At 44.3% G+C, this 24,186-nt stretch overlaps 1 protein-coding gene across 1 annotated transcript in view; it reads right to left on the reverse strand.

Annotated features, from left to right (window-relative positions):
- The window catches only part of STAB2 (stabilin 2), a gene marked incomplete at its 5' end in the record, with an annotated part of 132,830 nt that overhangs the window by 12,989 nt on the left and 95,655 nt on the right, over positions 1–24,186 (reverse strand). Inside the window, 14 exons of the mRNA XM_081059459.1 lie at positions 946–1,087; positions 2,221–2,414; positions 4,393–4,500; positions 5,812–5,916; positions 11,332–11,481; positions 12,872–12,998; positions 14,092–14,148; positions 15,436–15,582; positions 17,731–17,820; positions 19,169–19,345; positions 20,695–20,754; positions 21,735–21,875; positions 22,674–22,820; positions 24,057–24,140. Of these exons, the coding sequence (XP_080915585.1) occupies positions 946–1,087; positions 2,221–2,414; positions 4,393–4,500; positions 5,812–5,916; positions 11,332–11,481; positions 12,872–12,998; positions 14,092–14,148; positions 15,436–15,582; positions 17,731–17,820; positions 19,169–19,345; positions 20,695–20,754; positions 21,735–21,875; positions 22,674–22,820; positions 24,057–24,140 (1,729 nt within the window). The remainder of the gene's footprint in view (positions 1–945; positions 1,088–2,220; positions 2,415–4,392; positions 4,501–5,811; positions 5,917–11,331; positions 11,482–12,871; positions 12,999–14,091; positions 14,149–15,435; positions 15,583–17,730; positions 17,821–19,168; positions 19,346–20,694; positions 20,755–21,734; positions 21,876–22,673; positions 22,821–24,056; positions 24,141–24,186) is intronic.

Here is a 24,186-nt window from a genome sequence, read left to right on the forward strand (position 1 = left end):
CACAACGAGAAGTCGGCAGCCTGCAACCCAGAAGAGGACCCTCATTAGAACTTGACCGTGCCGCCATTCTGATCTCGGACTTCCAGCCTCCAGAACTGTGAGAAATAAATTTCTGTTGTTTGTAAGCTACCCAATCTATGGCACTTTATTGTAGGAGCCCTGATGGACTAAGCTAGTACATATAGGTAGTAAGTCAGTAGTTATCATTGAAATGTGTAAAACCTGCCTCACGAAAATGATCATGTCTGTAAAGCAAAGCCAACCCAGTCAGAGACATCCCGTCAGCCATAATACGCAGTGCCCTGAATCGCTTTCTGAACCACAGAAGCCCCTCCTCACCCTGGCTCAGAACTAGTTTCTGGGTCCTTTATGGCTTTCTTCCATCCAGTTTCAGGAGGCCCTAACTCCCGCACCTCTGTACTTTGTTTCATTATACCTGTACCTTTATTCTAAGCCACTGACATCATCCTTGAAAGTAAGTGGGGCCTATGCCCATCCATGTGCTACGATCAGAACAATTGCTGAGAAGTCGCTTCTGTATGTGGCAGGCGCTTCCTCGTTGTTGTTTAAACCCTGAACTACTCTCCTTAGATTCAGTTCCAATCAACTGGTGGCAGGGGTTACTCAGCAATGTGGGGAAAGGGAGTATCAGGAAAACCCATGCTAGATGAGTTTTGAGCTTCCTCCTGCTTCTCATGGCTCAGGGTCTAATTCTGAGTTTACTCCGTCTCTCTCTGACAGAGGCCCACGGCCTCCTGGGCACTGGGTCCTGGGCAATGCATGGGCTGTTTGGTCCCCAAGTTTTAATTTTTAATTTAAAAAATACTAAATTAAAATTTTTCCTTTTTTAAAGTTAATTTTTTCCCCTTTTGCTCTTGTCCAGATCCCGTTCCCCAAAGCCTGAAGACCAGGTGCTGCGGGCCAGCAGCCCCTGGCCACACTGACCCTGGAAGTGGAGGTCGGCACAGTTGGCATCGGCGTGGCACTGCCCGTTGTCCTGTAAGCAGCGGTCAATGGGCAGCTGCTCTGGCTCACAGTCCAGCCCGTCTCCCACGTAATGACTTTTACATGCACACTTGTGCTTGCCCTGTGGGGAGAGTAGAAACGATAAAAAAGCCACTTCTCTAGGACCCCAGAGCCCCCAAGTGCTTTGTGGGCCATCATCCAGCACAGGAGATGTTTAGAGGGACCAAGAATACACACCTCTGCTGTCCAGAGGGAATTTAGTAACTGCTACGTGTTGTGTTTGTACAGGCTCACGATGAAATGTCATCCTTCACATCTCAGCTCAAGTGTCGTTTCCCTGATCCACTGAAATAAACTAGCTCTCCCTGTCCCTTCTCTCACATCGGCCCGATTTATGTTCTTCCTGACGCTTGGTGCTCCCTGAACGTATGTATCTTGTACGTTTGTTTCCTTACCGAGCATTGCCCTCTCCCTTGCCTTGTATATAATCTTTTTATTGCTACATCCCTGGCACCTGAAATAGCACATACGAGGTGCTTGATGACCATTTGTTGAATCAATGAATGATCTCATTTAATCCCCGCAACAATCCTAGGAGGTCTGCATTATTGGCCCACTTTGCAAATGAAAAAATTGAGGCTCAGAGAGGTTAAGTAGCCAGCCCCATTCCACACAGTGTAGAAGTCCAGGAGCTAAGACTCCAAGGTTGTGTGACTCTAAGTTCACGTTTATAATCATAATGGACATAATCTCCTACCATCTTCTGTTCTCATCAGGTAAACAGGGCAACAGGGCAATGATTCCATTCTATAAAGACTTGAGGGTGTGTCCAAACCTGCACTTTTCCTGCCACTTGTTACCAAATTTCTTTGTCTTAATAAACTTTTTTTATTTTGAATAATTTCAGCGTTACAGAAAAACTGCAAACATAGCAGAAAGGGTTCCCATATACTCTCCACCCAGTTTCCCTTAATGTAAACAGTTAACATAACCGTAGTACATTTGTCAATCCTAAGAAATTAGTGTTGGCACATTACTATTAACTACACAATAGACTGTGGATTTCATCTGTTTTCCCACTAATATCCTCTTCTGCTTAGGCTACCACCTTGCATTTAGCCTGCTGACTTAACAAGAAATAGATTGAGGTGGGAAGAAAACTTAGGAAGAGGCAGAATGGTAAGCAGGGTGGAGAAGCAAGCCTGAGTGAGGCACAAGAAGCTGGTCTCACATTTCCCTGGGGAAGAGACTCACCGGGCCGGTCATCTGGCATGTGGCATGCTCATGACACCCACCATTGAGGCCGTCTGCACAGGGGTCTATCTCTGTGCAGCTGCGGCCATCCCCTTTGTAGCCCTTTGGGCAGCTGCAGGAGACCTTTGTGCCTTTCTGGGAGCACTTGGCGACCTTCGCACAGCCCCCGTTGTTCTGTTTGCAGAAATCCACAACTGCAAGAACAGGGGAGAGAGGGCTCAATGAGACACCATCTGTGTAACTGGGGCTTCAGATTAGGGGGTATGAGTCACAGGACCAGAGGTGATGGGGGCATACATGGGTCTCCACATGTCGGTGACTTCTGTCCCCATGCCCCGTGGTCTCTGGGCTAGCCTTTGCAAACATTATCCTGTGGCTAATACCCTGATAGACCAGGCCTGATGGCATTTGTCCACCTCTGCCCCCTTTGGCACATACATCTAGGCTCCATTTTGGTAGTACTTTTCTGAATAAGTTTGGGTTTTTAACGTTAGGATGGTTATGTGTGTATAGGTGTGTGTAGAATTAGTGCACTATTGAGCACCTGTGAGAGAGACATTGTACCCCCATCCTACAGATGAACAAACTGAAACTCAGAGCTTCACTGACCTGAGGAAGGCAAAACAGCTGAACTTGGTGGGGTTGGGATTTTAAACCCAGGATGATTTGATTCCAAAGCCCATGCTTTCCTGACTGTGTTGTGCTATCTCTAAGGACCTTTGTTTTCCACAATCCCCCAAATTTCAATCCCCTAATAATAGATTAGCTCTAGCCTCTGGAATAGCTGGAAAGCCATCTGATTTCTCTTGCCAGTCTTTTTGCCTGGAGTGGTTGTAGCCACTTGAAACTGAGATAATGGACGTGAAGACAGAAGGCCTCACCCTAAAGATGGCAGGATAGAAAGACAGAACTTGGGTCTTTGCTGCCACCGTTAAGCACTGACTCACTTCTGGACTGTCTTGTAGAAGATTACAAAAACAGCAGGGATGGCAAGATCTCATTTTTATAAAGAAAGTTCATATCTCTATATGAATATTTCTTCATGAAAAAAGAATGTACTTGTGGCCAAGACTGGTAGCTTTGCCCTAATATCTATTGTCTCCTTTATTTACAGAATATATATTTAGCTGGGCTCATGGTTGCCCAAAGACTACATTTCCAGGCTCTCTTGCAGCTAGGTGTCACCTATGATTTGGGTCCATCCAATGGGATGGGGACAGACAGTATTTTAGCAAGTACTAGCTGTGTTCTTAAAGAGAGGAAGGTTGACCTCCTTCCTCTCCATCTCTATCCTGTTGCCTGGGATGTGCTTATGGTGGTGGCCATCTTGGGCCAGGCAAGTCAGTGATGGCAGAGCTACAAGATATTAGGCGTCTGGGCTGCCAGATGACCTTTCAGAGTGATACCCTATATTAATCCTGCATGCCTTCATCCAAACTGTTCTATGAATAAAAGTTAACATTTAAATACAGTGGTACCTCGGTTTTCAAACATAATCCGTTCTGGAAGACCATTCGAGTTCGAAACATTCGAAAACTGAGGCACGGTTTCCCCATAGAAAGTAATGCAAAATGGATTAATCCATTCCAGACCTTTAAAATCAACCCCTAACACTGCAAATTTAGCATGAATTTTGCTATCTAATGAGACCATAGATCCATAAAATTTATGGCATTCGTAAACAGAAATGTTCGTCAACGGAGACGTTTAAAAACCGAGGTACAACTGTATCTGCCTTGTATATGCCACTGTTCATTTGGGTTGTTGTGTGAGTGAACTGATATCTTAACTACTAAGGACAGACTTTGCAAAGTTCAGAGTGGTTCTCACTGAGTGGTGAAAATTTGACTAGGTTTAACTGTTATTTTTTAAATACTGTAGTGTATGTTATGAATTTTTTGAAATAAGACTGGATTCATCATAGAGTTAGAAAAACACTATAAAATAAAGTACATTGCAGTTTGCAAAGCAATTTCAAAACCATGACTTGGGAAGTAGGTAGGTCATGCGTGAGCAAACCCATTAAGAAAACTGAGTCACAGAGAGTGTGTGTATTGCCATGTGGCCCAGGCAGGACGTAGAAGGGCCAGGATGGAGCCCAGGAACTCTGACTGAGTCCCGCTCTGCTCCTGTACCACATTGCTATTTTACACATGCACGAAGGGGACCCACCTGTGCACGTTATTCCATCTCCTTCATAATTCAGGTTACACTCACACGTGTTGTTCTCCTTACAGGTGGCATGAGCAGAACATGGAGGTGTGCATACTGGGGGCAGGACTGCAAAGAAAAAGGTCACCATTCATCCTGCATCGTGGTGAGAGAGTTGAGATCTGCCTAAAGCATCTTCTCAAGACTCTCTGGCCTGCTACTGTGTTTCAAAAGTGTCCCCTTACAGCGGGAGGAGGATGGGTGGACTTACTAGGGTCCTTCTTAGCCTGGAAATTCTGAGATTCTGGATTTATTCCTTCATATTAAGACATTATTTCTGCAACATTAATCGGATTAAAATGCAAATATGTTAACTTTAGGAGCAACTAATTAAAACTTTATACTGCAAAATTTGCTAGCAGAGATGAATTTGGCAGATTAGTGCTCTGGTCCTAAGGACACGGGGTTCCAGACAGAGATGGTTAAATTGGAGGAGAAATCCCACAGCTTTCTGAGGGCACCATTAAGATTGGGAGAAGTCTGGAGCTTTGGTGACTGGATGGAGCTGCAGCATCAACAGGCAGCCCAAATCCATGGGGCGGTCAGAGGTTCGGGAAGGAAGAGGCACCGCAGTTAAGGGTGCTGTTGGGACTTGGAACTTCAGGTTGCCAAAGCCCACAGAAAGAGCTTAGTCATGCCCTTCTGCCCCCAGGGAGGATGAAATGACAGTGATTCACAGTGGATAATTCAAATTTCACATCTCAGGGCTTTTGCCAGAACACAGGGCTTTGGGTACGAGGGAGGCCTCAGAATACTGACTGCTCGGTAAGGATCAAGATTATGGCCATGATGATAGTAGTCCTTTTAAGTGCCCACATACCCTGGGCACTTCAAAACATGATCTCTGACCCTTAGAACAACGCTCCCCTTGCAAAGCGTGCCTCACACACTTCTTTTTTTAAGGATGAGCCTGTGAAGGCTCAGAGTGGGTGGGTTATCTAAGGCCACGCATCTGGTGAGCAGCAGAACCAGGGGCCAGATCCTGGACCCCAAAGCGGGGCGTTTACTATGAAACCACTCTGCCTCTGTGTCTGTACACATGTGGGCCCGGGACCACGATGCTGCGGGACCATTCCTGTCTGATCCTGAATTCTTTGCCTGAGGCGGCTCCTTCCGTGATAGCACAGGACCGCATACTGGTTTCAAGGGTTTGAATTAAATCTTTCCCTTTAGTTTGGCTTCAAGTTGCCAAACCTCCTGGTGCCTGGGGCCACATATCCAAGTCATCTTTTCTACGTGGAAAAGGGAACATCTGCTGTGCTATCTTTTTTCTTTTTCTTAGGTGTTGCTCAGACCCCCACCCTCTCAGTTGGATGCTCTCTGTAGGGTCCACTGCAGCGTGGTGCTACTGGCGGCTCACCAACCCCTCGCATGACAGACCTTGCTGAGTGTCGCAGAAGCGGCCCGTCCATCCTGCTTCACAGAGGCACTGCCCGGAGCCTGTGATCCCCTCATCACACTGTCCATGGTCAGAGCAGCCACAGGCTGTAAAACAACAAATTGGAGTGTGATCAGTAATCAGTGATCAGGGATTGAAATCCAATCAACCAGCTCATGACCACCTGTTGGCCGTATTGTCAGTGTGGGAGGCACACTGCTTATGCCATAGTCATTCATTCATTCATTCATTCATTCATTCATTCATTCATTCATTCATGTATTCATTCAAACATTCAAACATTCAAAAACTACCTTATTCAGTGGCTGTCATGGAGCAGACACTACTAGACGATGAGATTACCATGGAAAACATGAGAGAGAAGGTCCCTGTTTTCATGGATCTTATAGTCTTGGAGTAACTGGCTATTGACCATGTAATTATAAATATGTTGTGTCACAAACATGGAAATAGAAAATGGGATGGGGTATGTAACAGAATAGTATTGTGATGTTCATTTTAGGACAAGCCATTGGCCTATGGGGCATGAACTTAAATGGATTTTATGTGGCTCTCCTATTGGAGAAATCTACTTAACAGTAAAATCTTAAAGATACATACTGATCCTTCCACTTCTCCCCACCTCCAGCACTAATACCCTAGCCCAAGGCAGTACTAGCTGTCACCTAGATTGTAGCTTCCCCTGCTGGTGGCCCTGCTTCTGCTCTTGTTCTCCTGCAGGATATTCTCCACAGAGCAGCGGAAGTGATCTTTCTACTCTGCTCATGACACTCCTCCATTCACAATCTTCTACAGCCCACCCATCACACTTAGAACAGATGCCAAAGATCTTTCTCTGGCTGAGAAGTTCCTATGTGATCTGGCCTCTGGCAACCTTCAGATTTCATTTCCTTCCTCTCTCCCTCTTCTTTGCCCACTCTGCTCAGCCACCTGGTCTCTTTGCTGTTTGTTGCATGCTAAGCCCACTCCTGCCTCAGGGCCTTTGCACGTGCTCATTTCTCTTCCACAGTTCCCTTTACCTGCTTCATTTTCTTTATACCTTTTGTAATTACTCTTTTTAAAAAGGTTTTTATTAAAATATAGATAAAATGCAATACTATATTAGTTTCAGGTGTACATCATAGATATTCAACAGTACCCATCTGGCACTATACAGAGTTATTACCCCATTACTGATTATATTCCCTTGCTAAAGAACTGGTCACCATGATAAGTGCAGCAACCATCTGATACTGTACCACGCTATCACAATGCTACTGACTATATTTCCTATACTTTATATTACATCCCTAAGAATTATTTGTTTTATACCTGGAACTTTGAACCTCTTATTCTTCTTTATCTCCCCGCTTTTAATTTTTTCAATTAGAGTTGACATTCAATATTATTTTATATTAGTTTTCGGTGTACAGCATAGTGGTTAGACATTTTTATAACTTAGGAATTGATCTCCCTGACTAGTACCCATCTGGCACTATACATAGTTATTATCATATTATTGACTATATTTTCTACACTTTACATCCCAATGACAAACTACCAATTTGTATTTCTTAATCCCTTCACCCTTTTCACCTTGTCCTAACCCCCTCCCATCTATCACCCTGATAGATCTACTACCCATCTGACACTATACCTAGTTATTACAACATTATTGAATATATTCCTTATGCTAAACCCTACGTCCCATGACTACTGTGTAACAACCAATTTGTACTTCTTAATCCCGTCCCCTTTTCACTTTGCCCCCAAACCCCCTCCCATCTGGCAGCCATCAAAATGTTCTCTGTATCTATGAGTTTCTGTTTCATTTGTTTGTTTATTTTGTTCTTTAGATTCCACTTATAAGTGAAATCATATGACATTCATCTTTTGCTGTCTGACTTACTGTACTCAGCACAATACCCTCTAGGTCCATCCATGTTGTTGCTGATGGCAAGATTTCCCTCTTTGTTACAGCGGAGTAATATTCCATTGTGTCATTTGTACCATCTCTTCTTTATCCCTTCATCCATCGAGGGACACCCAGGTTGCCTTCACCTCTTGGCTATTGTATGATAAATAATGCTGCAATGAGCATATGGATGAGAACGTCCCCTTGAAGAAGCATTTTGGGTTTCTTTGGATAAATACCCAGAAGAGGGATTGCTATGTCCCTCTTTGTCTCTTGTTGTAGTCTTTGTTTTAAAGTGTATTTTGTCTGGTATAAGTATTGCTACCTCAGATTTGTTTGTTTCCATTTTCATGAATATTTTCTTCCATCCCTTTACTTTCAGTCTGTGTGTGTCTTTTGATCTGACGTGAGTCTCTTGTTGGCAGCATATATAAGGGTCTTGTTTTCTTATCCATTCAGCCCCCTATCTTTTGATTGGAACATTTAATCCATTCACATGGAAAGTAATTGTTGAGGTATGTAGTTATTGCCATTTTATTTTAAACATATATAGATAATATAAAAAATATATATAAAATAAAATATTATATATATTTATATATAATGTATATAAATATATATTATATATATAAATGTATATATATATTTTTTTCTTTATTTTTTTTCATCTTAAATCCTTCTAAGATTCCTTGTAATACTGGTTTGGTGGTGATGAACTCCTTTAGCTTTTTCTTGGCTGAGAAGCTCTGTATCGGTCCTTTGGTTTTAAATGATAGCCTTTCTCCTTGCTGGGTAGAACACCCTTGGTTGTAGGTCCTTGCTTTTCATCATGTTGAATATTTTGCCAGTCCCTTCTGGCCTGCAAAGTTACTGTGGAGAAATCAGCTGACAATCTTATGGGAGCTCCCTTATAAGTTATTAGTAGCTTTTCTCTTACTGCTTTTAGGATTCTCTCTTTGTCTTTAAACTTTGGCATTTTAATTATGATATGTCTTGTTATTGGCTTCTTTGGGTTCATCTTATTGGGGACTCTGTGCACTTCCTGGTTTTGTATATCTATTTACTTCATTAGGTTAGGGAAGTTTTCCATCATTATTTCTTCAAATAGGTTTTCAATTCCTTGCACTCTCTCTTCTTCTTCTGGTACCCCTATAATGTGAATGTTGGTATGCTTGATGTTGTCCCAGAGGCCTCTTAAGCTCTCTTCCCTTTTTCAGATTCTTTTTTCTTTTTGCTGTTCTGATTGGGTTGCTGCCTTATCTTCTAAATTACTGATTTGATTCTCTGCTTCATGTACTCTCTACTGTTGATTTCCTATAACGTATTCTTCATTTCTGTTCTTGTATTCTTTATTTCTGACTGGTTCATTTTTCTGTCTCCATTTTTATGTTTCCTATCCCTTTTGAAGTTCTCCCTGAGATCACTGAGCATTCTTATAACCAGTGTTTGGAACTCTGCGTCTGGTAGATTACTTGTCTCTATTTTGTTTAGTTCTTTTTCTGGAGCTTTGTTCTGTTATTTGGGACATGTTTCTTTGTCTCCTCATTTTGGCTGCCTCCCTGTGTTTGTTTCTCTGTACTAGGTAGGGCTGCTATGTCTTCTGGTCTTAGTAGAGTGGCCTTATGTAGTAGGTGTGCTGTGGGGCCCAGTTGTGCAGTCTTCCTGGTCACTTGTGCTGTGCACTCCAGGTGTGTTTCTTGTGTGGTTGTGTGTGCCCTCCTTTTGTAGTTGAGCCTTGGTTGCTATTTGCACATCAATTGGAGGGATTGTCCCTCGGGCCCAGGGTTGTGAGGACTGACCGGGTGGAGGAGTGTGGTGCAGGGGCTGATCCTACAGAGCAGGATCTGCCTCAGCAGGACTCTGGTGCCTGCCCAATCTGCCCCTTGGGTGTGTCATCTTTGGAGGCGACTGGATGATGATCCATCTCATTTTGAAACTGGCTGTTGGGGGCGCCAGCCCCAGGGCCACCTGGGAGTGGACCCACTGCAGGTCAAGTTTGGTTGCAGCCTGTGCCCCACCTGGAGCCACCCAGCAGGAACCACAAAGCAATCTGCAGATGGCTGCCACCTGAGCCATGCTTGGAAGAGGCCAAGCCATGAAGAAAGGCCAGCTGCTGCTAGTGCTGGGCTTAGGGCTGCTCAGCCAGAGGCAGAGGACATGCTGAGCTAGAGGCTTCTTGTCTGGCTTCCACAAACCATTGAGAGACCTTAGGAGAGTCTGCCGCATTAGCCAAGGCTGGCAGTTTGTATGAAAAAGCCACTGGAAACCGCTTGGATGTGCCCGAAAGTCGGGCAGGGTGTGGTCTCAGAATCACCAGGGCGTAGCAAACGAACAGCATTAGCCCGCTTGATGGAGTCTCAGATATGATGGCCACCTGCGTCTGCCCTCAGGAAGGGGGAGGGCTCAGCAAATAAACAATGGCTTCCGCCAGCCCCTCTGTTTGGGAGAAAGCTGCCCCTTTGGCCTTCATCCTGAAGTCAGACAACTCAGTTTACCCCAATATGTCCTTGTCGCCTCTCCACCTGCTGCCCCAGTGTTGGAGCTCAGAGCCAGTAATTCCGTCGGTAAGTCTGTGCGCAGTCCTTTTAAGAGGAGCACCCGGGACTCCAGCTGCCCTCCGTCTCATTCAGTCACAATCTCCACTGGTTTTCACAACCAGAAATTATGGGGACTTCTCTCCCCGACACTGGGGAGGAGCTGTAACTCCTCGCTTTTCCGGGTGGAGCTCCATAGCTGAGATATCCCTCCTGATTTTTAATGGTCACACGAGGGTGTGAGACCAGCCCGTTCTGCGTCTCTGCCCCTCCTACCAGTGTTGATGTGGCTTCTTCTGCACGTCCTCAGTTGTAGAGCTTTGGTTTAGCAAGATTTTAGGTGATTCTCAATGATGGTTGTTTTGTGGTTTAGTTATAATTTTGATGTGGTCGTGAGAGAAGGTAAGCTCAGCATTTACCTACTGCGCCATTTTGACTGGAACTCAGAAACATATATAGTCTTGAAACATTAAATTTTGGCAAAGAACCTTTTATAACTACTTTGTTACTGCAGTTTTTATCTATTTTCACCCTTTGAATATACAAATACAGTCCTTGAGAAGTGGGATTTTGCCTCCTCCCCACACCACTGTATCCTTACGACTTAGAACAATTCCTGGCTTTGAGCAAGTCACTTAGCCCCTTTGTGCCTTATTTGCTTCATCTGCTAAGTGGGAATAACAGTACCTCCCTTAAAAGGGTTGCTGTGAGGATTAAATGGTAAAAACCTGTTTGGCACGTAGTAGGCACTTCATAAACGTTAGCTATCAATATTTGTAAGGACTCAGTAATACGTTTTGGTTGAATAATTGAATGAATGGATGTTTTTCAGGCACAGCTTGCCTTGATGGCTGCAGGGCATGTGAGTTTCAATTTTTAGAGATGAAGCTCTTTTAGTGGAGGGAAACTGGGAATACATTCTAGGAGGGGAAGCATGTAAGGGTAGGCAGATAGGAGGTGGGTGGCTGGAGAGAGGGGAAGATGCATGCTTCCAGGTCAGGAGGATGTGTAGATGAGGATGGGGGAGTACACAGTTGAACAGGCTATAGCACGGGGGAGTGGGTACCACATACGCTGACAATCAGGCCCGAATCTCCCTGGCCAGCACAGCTCACACGCCGTCCCGTTGAAGCCGGTGTTGCATTTACACTCTCCCGTGGCCCAGTACTGATCGAGGCACACCCCCCGGTTATTACACGGGGCATCTGGTCCTCCAGGGCAGGCTGGAAGAAATGAAACAGCAGGGACTCAACAGTCTCCGCAGCATTTGTAAATGTGCTGCTAACCCATCGTTAGCTGTGGGCTCTGACCTCCATTAGCCCAGAGGGACTGTGGCCCTGGGGACACACCCACATAGTGTCATGATGTTTAGGGCAAGCCACTGGCTTATGGGACATGAACTTAAATGTATCTGATAGGATTCTACCTCGGCAGGGTGATATGCTGAACCATGTACTGTATTTGGGGGCCGGGAGACCTGGCTCTGAGTGACTCTGGCCTGAATAATAAACTTGCTCTGAGCTTCAGTTCTCTTAGCTCTAAATGGTGATGATGATGATGATGATGATGATGATGATGATGAAATACTGCCCACTTGACCTATACCACCTTGTGACATGAAGGTCAAATGAGGTACTATAACTGAGAACATTTTGAAAATATAAAGCACTGAACAAATATAAGAGATGGCGCTGATTTTTGTGAATGGTCCACACTTTAGTGATGAAGAGTGGAGCCTAGGTGATCGTGTGGACTCCAGCCCAGAATTTTCTAACTGGACCAGAACAAATGGAGTCTGCATGCTGGTTAAAACCATGGCTTCTAGAGACACAGTGTGGGACTGTGGGCTGCCTTCTTATCCTCTGTGGGAGTCCCAGGTGCTCCTGTGCCTCCATTTTCTCATCTGTAAAATGGGATAACAATGTAATCTACTTCTTAGGGATTGTTCCGAGGTGTAAATGTATTGATATATATGGGACATAGCACTCCATTAGTGTGCTTACTTAAAACAACGCATGGCAGATGGGAAGTGCCATGGCATTTGTCACGCTTCTGTTGTTGATGTATTGTTGCCTAGTAGTTGTATCTAGACACAGGGGTTTCAGGATGGGCCCAAATGCCCTTTGGCATGGAGCCCTCTCCTGGTGAGGTAAGTAAGGGAGGGTGATGTTATATGTCCTATAGCAGAGTTTATTTTTCAGGCAGTAATGGCTCACAGATATCATATTAGTATAGAGCCCTGTCAAAGTAGAATTCTGTTAGATACATTTAAATTCACATGATTATCAGTATCATGGACTAGAGTAAAAACGGAACTATGGTGTTTCTAGCACCATGGGAAATGTGCTAAGAAAAAAAGCATGATACACCATTGCAAGACTCTTAACTGTAAAAAACCCAAAATGTGACAAAAGAAAAAAGTAGGAGGAAGGCTACACAACTCTTCAGAATGATTGCTTTTGCATCTTTTCTTAGCGGAGTCACTAGGAGCTATGCACCCCCCCACCCTGCAACCCATGCACTTCATAATTTCAGTCCTTTCCAAACTTGCAAATGCTGCGGAGTGACTGTACAATCCTTTTGGAATGTCCGGGGGGTAAGAGGCGCCCTCACCCTGACAGTCTCTCCCGAAATAGCCCTTGCAGCACCTGGGGAGCTGTATCACCAGGGCGCACTGCTGCCGGCAGCCTTCCAGGTTCCTCCTGAGGGACAGGTTGTACAGACACTTCTGCTTCACACCCTAAAGGAAGAAAGAGAACCATCCCTCGCCTTCCACCTCCTGGACTTGGGCTTTAGTCAGCTCCCAGTGGATTATCTGGGTACTGCCCAAATCGAAAATGGGACTCTGGCCTTTACAGGGAAGTCTTTTCTTGGGGGCATAGATAGGCAAATCAATGGGGGGGGGTGCGGAGCTAGACTTCCCCAGTCTTAAGAGAAAGGATTTTCCGACTCTTACAGTGTTTGCAGAAGGTGTGATTGCTTCGAGAGGGAGTGGAGGAGAGGTAGCTTTCTATCATGGGAGGGGTAGCAAGGCCCCCAAATCATCAGTAGGGAGGGTATAAGTTACATTTTGTTTTGTAGGAGTGTTTTTATTAGAGGTTTTACTAGTAGAGTAGAAAAAACTTGGAATAAGTAATAAAACCAATATTTAACGAGCACTTACTATGTGCCAGGCTCTGTATCCACATTTTAAAAATTACTTTTCCTAATATCAGAATTGTTATTAGCTCAGTTTTACAGGGCAAAAACATAGAGTATGTTGTTGGCCAAAAACAAGCCACTGGAATTTGATCTTATATCTGTGGACTCCAAATTTCATTGGCTTAACCTTACTCTTACATTGCTTTCTGGGATTTCCTGCTAGCCTTGCTCCTCGCTAGCTGTCTGGCCTTGGGCTGATTGCTTACCCTCTCTGAGATTCAATTTTTTCATAAGTGGAGGTAAAAATAGCCTCATCTGAGTGTTATAATGAAGAACAGGGGTAATGTATAAATAAAGGGCCTAGCTCAGAATCAGGGACATGAACAACAGCCAACAAAATGCAGCTATTAGTTTTATCATTATAATTATTTTTGATGTTCCTTCTAGGTCTATAATCCCATGAGTTTTCTAGACAGTTCCAAGAAGACAGGTAGTGGGTTGACAGGTTGCCTGAATTAAGAATGTTCATCTCCCATTGGCCTGGTTGTTGAAAGAATGACATAAATTACAGTTATCCAACATACACATAAATGCACACACAGGCACACATGCGCATACCTCACAGAAAATTGGTATCTGATAATGAAACAAACCTCGTTCTCTCTAAACGTTATCATAGCATGAATAATTACCTTTGGTTTTGTCCACCGTGGGCAGCTGGGAGTATAGATGCAGCTCCCACAATCCCCCTAGTATTCAAGAAAACAGAAACACTTAAAAATCAAGAATATTGGGAAATAGGAGGAAATGCCCCTGGTTTATGCCTTGATGAGCTAAGAACTTAATTAATTTTGATTAAGATTCCGACTATGCTTAAGAATATAAGAGCAGACACACTGAAACTTCGCCATGGAGAATTCTGCAGGTCTCTCTTGGACCTCAGCTCCTTGGTTTAGTTCTTTGAGGGGAAAAGTTCGCTGTTATGCAGAGGTGGATGGACCAGGGCTGTGTCACGCAGGTATAGTGTAGCAGCTGTGGAAAATGTGGATGCAGCTGTCAGTTTCATTATAAACCAGCTGTGATACCTTTGGCCAGTCACACTCTTTGATCCTGAGTTTTCTGATATATAAAACAGGGATAATAATTCTTTCTGCTGTTTGATCTTCAGGGGATTGGTGAGGGAAAGTGACTAACTGGAAAATATGTGTGAATATACTTTGGAAGTTAAAAAGGCCACACCCTCTACAGCCAAAAGGAAAACTGGGTTTTCATCTCCTACTTTGGTATCCTAATAATTTGGGATATTTATTGAATGCTTACAAGTTGCCAGGTAGTTGCCAAACTTAACTGGCGACAGACTTTGCCACGTAAGTCACTTCACCTCTTTGAGGCTCAGTTTCCAAATCTACATAATAGGGTTCATAATCACTACTTCTGTTATTGGACTATTACAGGGCTAAGGTGAGCATTGAGCCAAACTCAATAAATGGTACTGGGTGGATGAATGAGTGTGAAATATGAAAATGCTGCATACAGTGCAGGGTCCGGGATACACTCATAAATGCCTCCAATGTTATTAGTGAGTAAATAAATGAAGGTGTAGGTAGCATATAATGCTAGACTGAACCATATGAAATTGCCGTTTTTGTATGGCACATGTGGTAATTTCATAGGGTTTAATCTGGCGGGAGCTCAAAAAATGTTTGTTGAATGAATGAGTGAATAATCGATGGGTAGGCTTGAAAATGACTGACAGAATAGCTGGCACCTGGTTGGTACCCAACAATGGTTTCCTTAATGGAGAGGGAATGAATGGATTGGGTGGGTGGGTGGAGAAATGAAAATGTGCAAGGCCTGTGCAGGGCCAGGTTGATGCTTATTGATTCTGAATCTGAAGAACACTGATCTCTTGGTTGCCAGGCTCGCTGAGGACCAGCCAACAGTAGTTTTACAGCAGGGTCCATGCTGGATTATGAGAGATGTTCTTTGGCCCAAGGTTCTCCTACCATAGTAAGAGTAGTGCTTTTAGGACTGACCGAGACATTGAATGCGGCAAAAGTGTCACAGCGGCCCCCCAGGGTGGGATCAGTCAGTAGACAGTCAATGCCATAGGCCACGCCCAGATCAAATAAGAGCTCGCGCTGCACAATTCTGCATGTTTGGTCATTCAAGAAGAGCTCGCCCTGTTGGGGGAGGGGAGGAGAGAGAGAGAGAGAGAGAGAGAGAGAGAGAGAGAGAGAGAGAGAGAGAGAAGTCAACAATCCTCAGACTGCTCTTCTTCCTTTTCTAGGCCATATGTAATCAGCACCTGCAAGACCCAGAAAGAACTGATATATACCCATATATAGGTTACATATCTGAACCACTCAGCGGGTATTATGTGCTAAGTCCGGTTCTACGTGCTTTACCTGTGCAAATTCTTTTAATCCTTAAAACAACCTTAGGATGTAGCCACTATTACTAGTATTCCCATTTACAGATGAGGAAACCGAGGCAATGAGAGGTTAAATAACACCCAAGTTCACACAGCGAATGGTGCAGGCATTCATACCCAGGAATTCAGCCCCCGAGCCCACACGCTTGGCCACCCTGCAACACGCCTGTACCAAAGTAGACACAGTGGCAATGGGGGGTGTGACAGGGTGGGTGGAGCAGGGATGACCCGTCTGTGGTTCAGGATAAACTTTGTTGATGTGACCCCTCCACGTGCAGTAATCCAGGTTTCTTATCTAGTGCCAGCAAAGTGCCTGACACAACTTGCTTTCCAGGATATACAAGAAATGGGCTTTCACTTTGTAATGATCACAATAACTTCTTTTTCGCATGTACTAGGCATTGTCAAAATTGGGCTTCAGGTACATTATTTCCTTGAATGCTTGCAACAATCTTAGTGCTTTCTTCCCTAAGGTCCCCCCAGCGAGTACGTTGATGGATACATTAACCCCACTCCCTCCCAGTGAGCAAAATACTTTTAGGAAGTTCTGTGAGAAGAAAAACAGGATAAATCTCAGCATCGGTTGACGGGACAGACAGTGTGAAAGAACACTGGGAAACTCTGGTTAAATCTCTCTCCTTCCACTTACGTACTGTGTGACTGTGGGCAAGTCAGTGAACTTCTCTGACGTTGAATTTTCTTCACCGGGTAAATAGGATGAATGATTCCATTGCATAGGGTTGTTATAAAGATCAAACTAAATAATACATTGCAAAGTGCTCTGAAAGCTGTATTAACACACAGAACGAGCATTGGGCATTCTTATTATGTTTGTTTGGTAGGTGTCCAGTTTGGTGTATGGAGATATTACAGCTGATCTCAATGGTGTTAAGTACATTAGGATAATTTTCCAGAATTTGGAATGTAAAGATGCTAACATCCCTCATATTGATTTATAAATTCAATGGCATTCCGATTCAAACACCAAAGGGATTCTGTCTGGTCAGAAGATGGAAACAGGATGTTGTATAGGACTTCTCAGGAGGCTCCGTGAATCAGTTCATCTGGGAGTTGCATCCCTTTTGCTCTTCATCCTTCTTACCACCTGGAGGGTGGACATGGTGGCTGGAGCCCCAGCAGCCATGTTGGACCTCGAGGTGACTTTGAAGCTGGAAACTTGTGCTACGGAACAGAAATACAGAAGGATCTCCCCCATTGAGCCATCATACTAACTCTGGATTGGCCACTTCCAGACTTCTTTTACAAGAGAGATAAACCCTTATATATTTAAGCCACTGTCGTTTTGGGTTTTCCATGATATATAGGATATAGGAGGTAGTTACCATTACCCTATCATACCTATTCATCATATGGAATTACAGGAAGGTAAAATTGCTCAGGAACTAGCTACAGCAGGTGAAAAATCACAAACTTTTTCTCTGCTGGCTGATCTAGGAAGGTAGAGCCCAGTGCTGGCTCGCTCTGATTGCCAAGGGACAGCTGGAGAGGAGGTCACAGTAGGGCTGGGGAGAAAGGGAAAGGAATGACAGTGCACTTGCCTGTTCCAGGGAAGTGTGTCACACTGGAAAATAAATGCTAAATAAGTAAATAAGTAGGTAAGTAAATAAATAAATAAAATAATAAATACTAAAAGCTGCTCTCCACAAGTGGAAGGGATGTGGGGCTCCGTGGCACTGCTTCCAGAGCTTGGGCTGGCCAGGATTTATAAGCTTTTTCATATCCACTTACTTACTCTTAGGGGACTACAGCCCATGGCAATGAGAGAAAAGAGCTTGCTGTTAATGAAGGGGAAAAAAATGAGTATCTCCTTGAAAGGGCAATGGTTGGAGAACGCTGACAATGTGTTCTCACCTCCCACCAGGGTGACAATACTCACAATGTCACTGCCAGCTCCACACTTCACACTCAGCTCTGAACCTTGCAGGGTCTTCCAGGGAGCAGATCTGGGGAGATCCACCGATAAAATCTGTAGGAGTGAGGATGCCACATTAATACCCTAAATTTGGGCTGAAGAAGGGCACAAAGGAGATTTGCCAACAAACCGAATTCAGACTCAAGTTTTTTCCAAGTGTTCTAATAATTCCAGCTTTAAAAAGACAGTAGATGTCACCAAAAGGAATAATAATCACGGGCCCTCTAGGAGGTTGGAAATTCTTTCTGTAGGAAAAGTCTCCATCGGCTGGACTATGTTCAGTCACCCTTCCATCCCCCATCTGTGCTTGGGAGTCCGTGGAATCTGCTCTGTTGATGTGTGAAGCCAATGGCAGGATGAGTGGGTTAGGAAAGTAGCATAGGGCACTGTTATGGGTTGAATTATGTCCCCTCCAAAAGTTTTATTGGAGTCCTGACTCCCGCTACTTCAGAACGTGACCTTACTTAGAAATAAGGGCAGTGCAGCTGCAATTAGTTAAGATGAGATCGTACTAGAGTAGAGTGGCCCCTCATCCAATAAGACTGCTGTCCTTGTAAGCAAAAGAGAGGGGAGGAGAGTGCCATGTGAAGACACAGGAACACAGAGGGACAAGACAGCCAGGTGACAGAGGCAGAGATTGGTGGGATGCATTTACAGGCCAAGGGATGCCAAGGATTTCTGGGAACCACCAGGAACTAGGAGAGAAACAGAACAGATGTCCCCTCAGAGCCTTGGGAAGGGACACCTTGTCAGCACCTTGATTTCAGATGTCCAGCCCCCAGAACGCTGAGAGAAGATATTTCTGTTGCTTCAAGCTGCCCAGTTTGTGGTAATTTGTGACAAGAAATTACCTAGGAAGCTCATGCAGGTCTCATGAACTAACCGAAGTTAGGACATTTGACATTCTTGGATTGGACAGACTCACCCCTGGAGAGAAAGATGGGTCCTCGCTGAGGACTGAGCCAGAGCTGCCAGGCTCCTACACAGTCTCGATTCCCTGAGCACAGGAGCTTGGCTAAGTAGCTTGATTAGTTGTTCAACTACTGGCAGCTTTTGCCTAGAGATGTTGGAATTGGGAGACAGAGAGCCCATCTGGAGAAAGTTGGGAACTGTGGTCCGCAGCCGTTTTGCCATGTGAACGACAGAAGACAAAAGGCTGGCCTGTTGTACCAGAGAGGAACGCGGCTCTTGGGTATTGGTTAAAGTTAGAAAAAAACAAAAACATACAGGCGGGAGAAACAGAACCAGTGGGATACTGCAGGGGCCAATTAATGAGGGCCAGTCAGAGGAGGGCACAGTGGCACGGGGTGCTCAGGCCTCTGTGGAGGTGGAGACACACCGACCGGCTGGCCGCTCCTGGGCCGGGTCTCCGCTGCAGCCACATGTGCACGAGACAAAATACCTTGGCGTCGCGGATCACGTGGAACTTCAAATACTTCTTCAGCTTGTCCTTGTTGTCTTGTTTGAAAAGGAAATCCTGTTGTTCAGGGGGTAGGGCTTGCAGGGCTTGGTCGGTGGGCCAGAAGAGAGTGACAGGGGTGTGGATAGGATCAGCGATGACACTCAGCAAGCCGGCATCCTGAAACACAGGGAGATGGGCAGCCATGAAGCTGAGGGTCTGGGGTGGGGGTGGGGCGTGGGGTGGAGGTGGGGCATGGTCCCCTCTGCGCCTGCCCCATGACACAGCCAGAAACTAGGGGACCATCACACTCCAGCCATTTGCTCCCTCCGTTGTCCAAGAACACTTAGAAAAGCAAAACAGAGAGTCAAATTCTGGGCTTTGTTAATAAGAAAATAAACTTTAACGAGTACCTTTTTTTTTTTGTGTGTTGTTGTTACTACTCCTGCCCAGATATTTTAATTTCTGGAAGACCCATTCATTCCTTTACCCATATTTTATTTTTAAAAAGTGAAATCTATCCAATACCGAGGTACTTCTGTAGGTTTATAAGCTTTCTATTAATAGATAACAGAAATGACCAGATGGATGGGGAAGGATCATTTTGAGAGCCTTCTGTAAACTGGGTGCATGATATATATTTTTTCTTCCTAATTTTTTTGTAACCCTGTGAAGTAGGCTTTATCATTTCCTTTCATGGAGCCCCAGAGAAGTTTCCTAATTTGCTATAAAAGTCTGTGTTCAACCAGACCTGATGCCCAGGTGTGGCGGTGATAATATAATAAAGTTTTGGGAGTGGGTAGGTGAACCAAGATTACTTGTCTGTAACATTCCTGGAGGTTCTCATTTTTGAACACCTTGAAATCTCCATTTTGAAAAAGCTCCCCAGACAGCTGGAGCCCCAGACATTTTGGAAATTGTGCGTTCATAGAGTGTGCTATGGGGGGTCCACCCAGGACTTGTTGGGGCAGGAGGGGGAGAGCCCTACACCGCCCTGATTCTCCTCTGCAATCTTTGTTTGAACACGAAGTTTCTTTACTCAGTTCTTGGGAACAGTCTCTGAAGTCGGAACGATAATGTTTTAAATGTCATTTCTACCTGCCTCCCCGGCATAGGTTCCCCAACTCTCCACCTCCGCCTCCCTCTGCATTGCTGTAGTGCAGGTGACAATTCCTGATCTGAAGCACCTAGTTCAGGGACGAGCACGTCCTAATTCTTCTCCCTCGCTCTAGCTGCACATACTTATGTTTCTAACTTGGCCATTGTACACTACATAGCTGAACAAACCATACTACATTTTGGGAATGGAGAGGCAGAGAATGACTTTGTTCTCTAGGAAATTAGGACTTCCCCACACAGATCCCACAGTAGCTGTCTAGTGACCCAAACAAAACAAAACAAAACAAAACGAAACAAAACAACAAAAAAACCCCAAACCAAAACAACAGCAAAACCCCAAAACACAAAAAAACCTTCCCCAAACCTTAGGCAGGTTATCCCCTGAGGTAACTTTTCTCCTAGGTTTTTACCTGTATTAAGTTGCTGAATTTGATGTAGCCATGGTTTATTGCCACTGTTGTAAGATTTTGCTGCAAAGATAACAAGAATGGGAATGATACCTTTCCTCATACAGTTCACAAAGTACTTTAACAAACGCTCAGCAAAATAAGATAAGATAACATGGCAGGTACGATAAATGGACTCATTGGCACCCATTCCAGCTCTTTTGTACCCATGCATTTCTGTATTACAGAAGCTGGAAGGCTATGCACTATATTTTCCCAGAGTGCTTTGTAGCTAGATCCCCATAGTGATTGATATAGGATCCACCAAGGAGAAGTGCTTGTGCAAGACTCTGGTGGAAAGAAACAATAGGAGGTGGCAGTTGGTGCTGGCAGGAAGATCAGGTCTTCTGACAAGCACAATGGTGGATGCATCTGGTGTCCACAGTCCTGTGTCCTAGGTGGTGAGGCTGGAGACAGCGGCACTGGCAGAGCTGGTACAGTTGGAATAGCCCCGTGGGGAAGTCAGGGGTCCTCCCTCTACAGGGTCCCTGGGCTGCTATGTTCCTAGTTGTGCGGCAGCTGAATTAGGTTCTCTGGCTTTTCAAGAGATTTGGGGATATTACTATCTTAAGAAATTCCTTTTTATTTAAGAAAGGTATAGTGGATTCTGTTGTCTACAACGAAGAACCCTGGCCAATATGAATAAACTACAATAAAAGTTAAAATGGTCTTTTCTGTCAATTAAGAAGGAGTTCTACTCCAGCTTTAGTTTTAGTGACCCCTCGTCCCATCTATCTATGTAATTTTTCCATCTTCCAAATCTATGCAAGACCTCCTGCCCTTGTGGACACTAAAGAAAAACCGATAAAAAAGTCTATTTATTTAAAATAGACTTACTTATGTTCTTACCAAGAAAAATATTTACTAGGCTTTTAATAGTAGCTTGAGATTAAAGCAGCAAAAGTGAAATGTCTCAAAATGGTGCCTCAAAATAAAAATTGAGATAAGAATACATTATTGGTATTATCAGTCACTCCGTGCTGAGAGTTAGTGAGTTCACCCACCAGAATCCTTCCAGAGGCATCTTTAGGGGTGATAAGCAAGTTTTGGGGAGACAGCACTTTGTTTATGACATGGATGATTCCATTGGTACTGACGATATCACTGGATATGATCTTAGCTTTATTATTTATATACACCGTGTCCTGAAATCAACCAAAAAAAAATGAGCACAAATAGAAACAGACACAAAATTCCTTCTTTCAGAATGCTCACCAACATGTTCAATTGTCATAAAAGTGAATTGTTTAAGTAGAGCTGTGGCAAAACCTGAAGGTCCAAGTCTAGCATTTTTTTTTATTAGGATTATAAAAAGGAAACTGAGACAAACATAAGTTTCATCTGGAGAAGTTAATAACAAGTAATCAACCAAAACAGGCATTTCACTGTGATTCTCAAACACAAAATAACAAGCAGATCAAAATTAGCTTCCCGTTCACATGTGTCCTTTATGTTACCAACTCTCCCTTCTGCCCCCACCACACACTTTTTCCCTTTTGCAATGAATTCTGTAGCCATCATTTCTTTCTATGTCGTGGGGAGGGAGGGAACCAGGATGGTCAAGTAGCTTTGACCAAAAGATCTCATCCCTCTCCAGCTTCTCACCAATGCTGCCAAAAGCAGTGGTGCTGACCCCCTGAGGCTGCTTCCTCTGAGTTTGAATTCAAGCTTTACTATTTACTTACTGGGTAACCTTGGACAAGTTACTTAATCTCTCTGAGCTCAGTTGAAGAAAATAATAGTATCTAGATTATGGTATTATTTTGTGGATTAAATGAGTTAGTATGTTTCAAACATTTAGTACCTGGCATACACTCCACTCAACATGTATTACTCAACATGCATTAGTTGTTGTTATTATTATTACTGGTATTACTCTAAGTAAGAGGAGAAGAAAGAAGGCCCAAGGAAAATGGGCACCTTCCTGAAGTGGCCTCTTTTACCTGAGAGACGGAGATGACAATTGACTCCCCTTGGAGAGAAGTAGCATTTGGGGTCAATTTCAGGTTTTCCAGGAGCAGCTGGTGGCAGGCGATGACATGATACCGAAGCACTTGGGGCATGAGGCCCTGTTTGTCCCAGTCTTTAATCTGTAATAGACGACCAGAGGGTTCCCGCCATAGCCAGGAGCCTTTTGCTCCCCCTCGCCCTTTTGCTGTCCTCTACTCCATGTGCTGAGCCATATTTCTCTCCCCACCCGGACCTTGGCAAGTAGGAGTCAGGGTTTCAGGTTAGAGAGTATTTCAGGCAAGAGGGAGAAGGTAGCCCTAATTCCTTTCCTGCTTCCATTGTAGAATCTCAGCATGGAAGGGAACTTGGAGTTCCTTTGGTCCAGCATTTCACAACACATGTGGCAAAGACCTCAAGTCCTGTGAGATGTTGCTTGAAAAAAGAGTTTTCTTGTGAAAAATGCTAGGAAAGACTGCATTGGTTTTCCCCTCTTGGAAAAGTACCTTGGCCAGATTTAAACCTTTAGTATAGAAAAAGATCGCAATGCTTCTCCATTTGTAAATCAAAATGCAAACAATATCAACCATAAAGTCAGTGTAATAAAAAGCCCACATGGTTCTCGTTATGATGGCTCCTTTGAGGCTTTATGAAAAAGACTATCAAGTGTCAAATTTTTTCAAAAATTATTTTTGTGTCCCTGCTTTGCTAATGTCTAAAATATATGCACAGAGAGGCAGTGTATGCGGTGATTCAGAACACAGGCTCTGGGGTCATGTTTGAGTCTTTGCACCACCATTTGCTAGTCATGTGACCTTGAGAAAGTTACTTCTCTCAGTGTTCTTGACTGTAAAATGGGGATAAATAATAGCACTTAGCTCACAGGTTTGTCATGAAGACTAAATGAGCTAATATAGACCAGGCACTAGAAACAGTATGTGGCATGCTCAATAAGTGTTTGCTACATTATTACATGTTAATGGGCAACCCAGCATGAAGAGTCCCAGTGAATATAAAAACAGTAAAGGCACTGGTAAGTCCTGCAAGAAATGAACCTATTTAAATCCCTTTAATCCAGCATGCCATTTTTTGGGGGGAGGGGGTCTATGGGAGGTTTAAATCATTTGAGAATTGTCGATCTTTTAGGGGGTCTCTGGCCAGCGGTTACCCCAAATCCACTTGAATGCTTCCCCTGATAGGGGTCCCTATGATGAGAGGCAGCCCTTTCAATTGTTGGTCAGCTCCAGCTGATCCTTGATCTTGATCTCCTGATCCTTGATCTCCTGCCCAGAAATGTCTCCACGGTTGGCTCCAGGGTGACACCCAAAGCCAGTGTTCCATTCCCAGACCTCTTCCACCTGCCTAAGCTTCGTGCTTACCCGGGGTTCCTCATCGAAGGCTGAAGATGTAGGTGCAAAAACGGTGAAGGGGCCTGGACCAACCAGGTCTTGTACAGAATGCTCCTGTGGGAAGGAAGGTGGGGGCCACATACTTAACGTAAATACAGGC

Source organism: Rhinolophus hipposideros, assembly GCF_964194185.1.
Source record: "Rhinolophus hipposideros genome assembly, chromosome: 9".
Lineage (NCBI taxonomy): Eukaryota > Metazoa > Chordata > Mammalia > Chiroptera > Rhinolophidae > Rhinolophus > Rhinolophus hipposideros.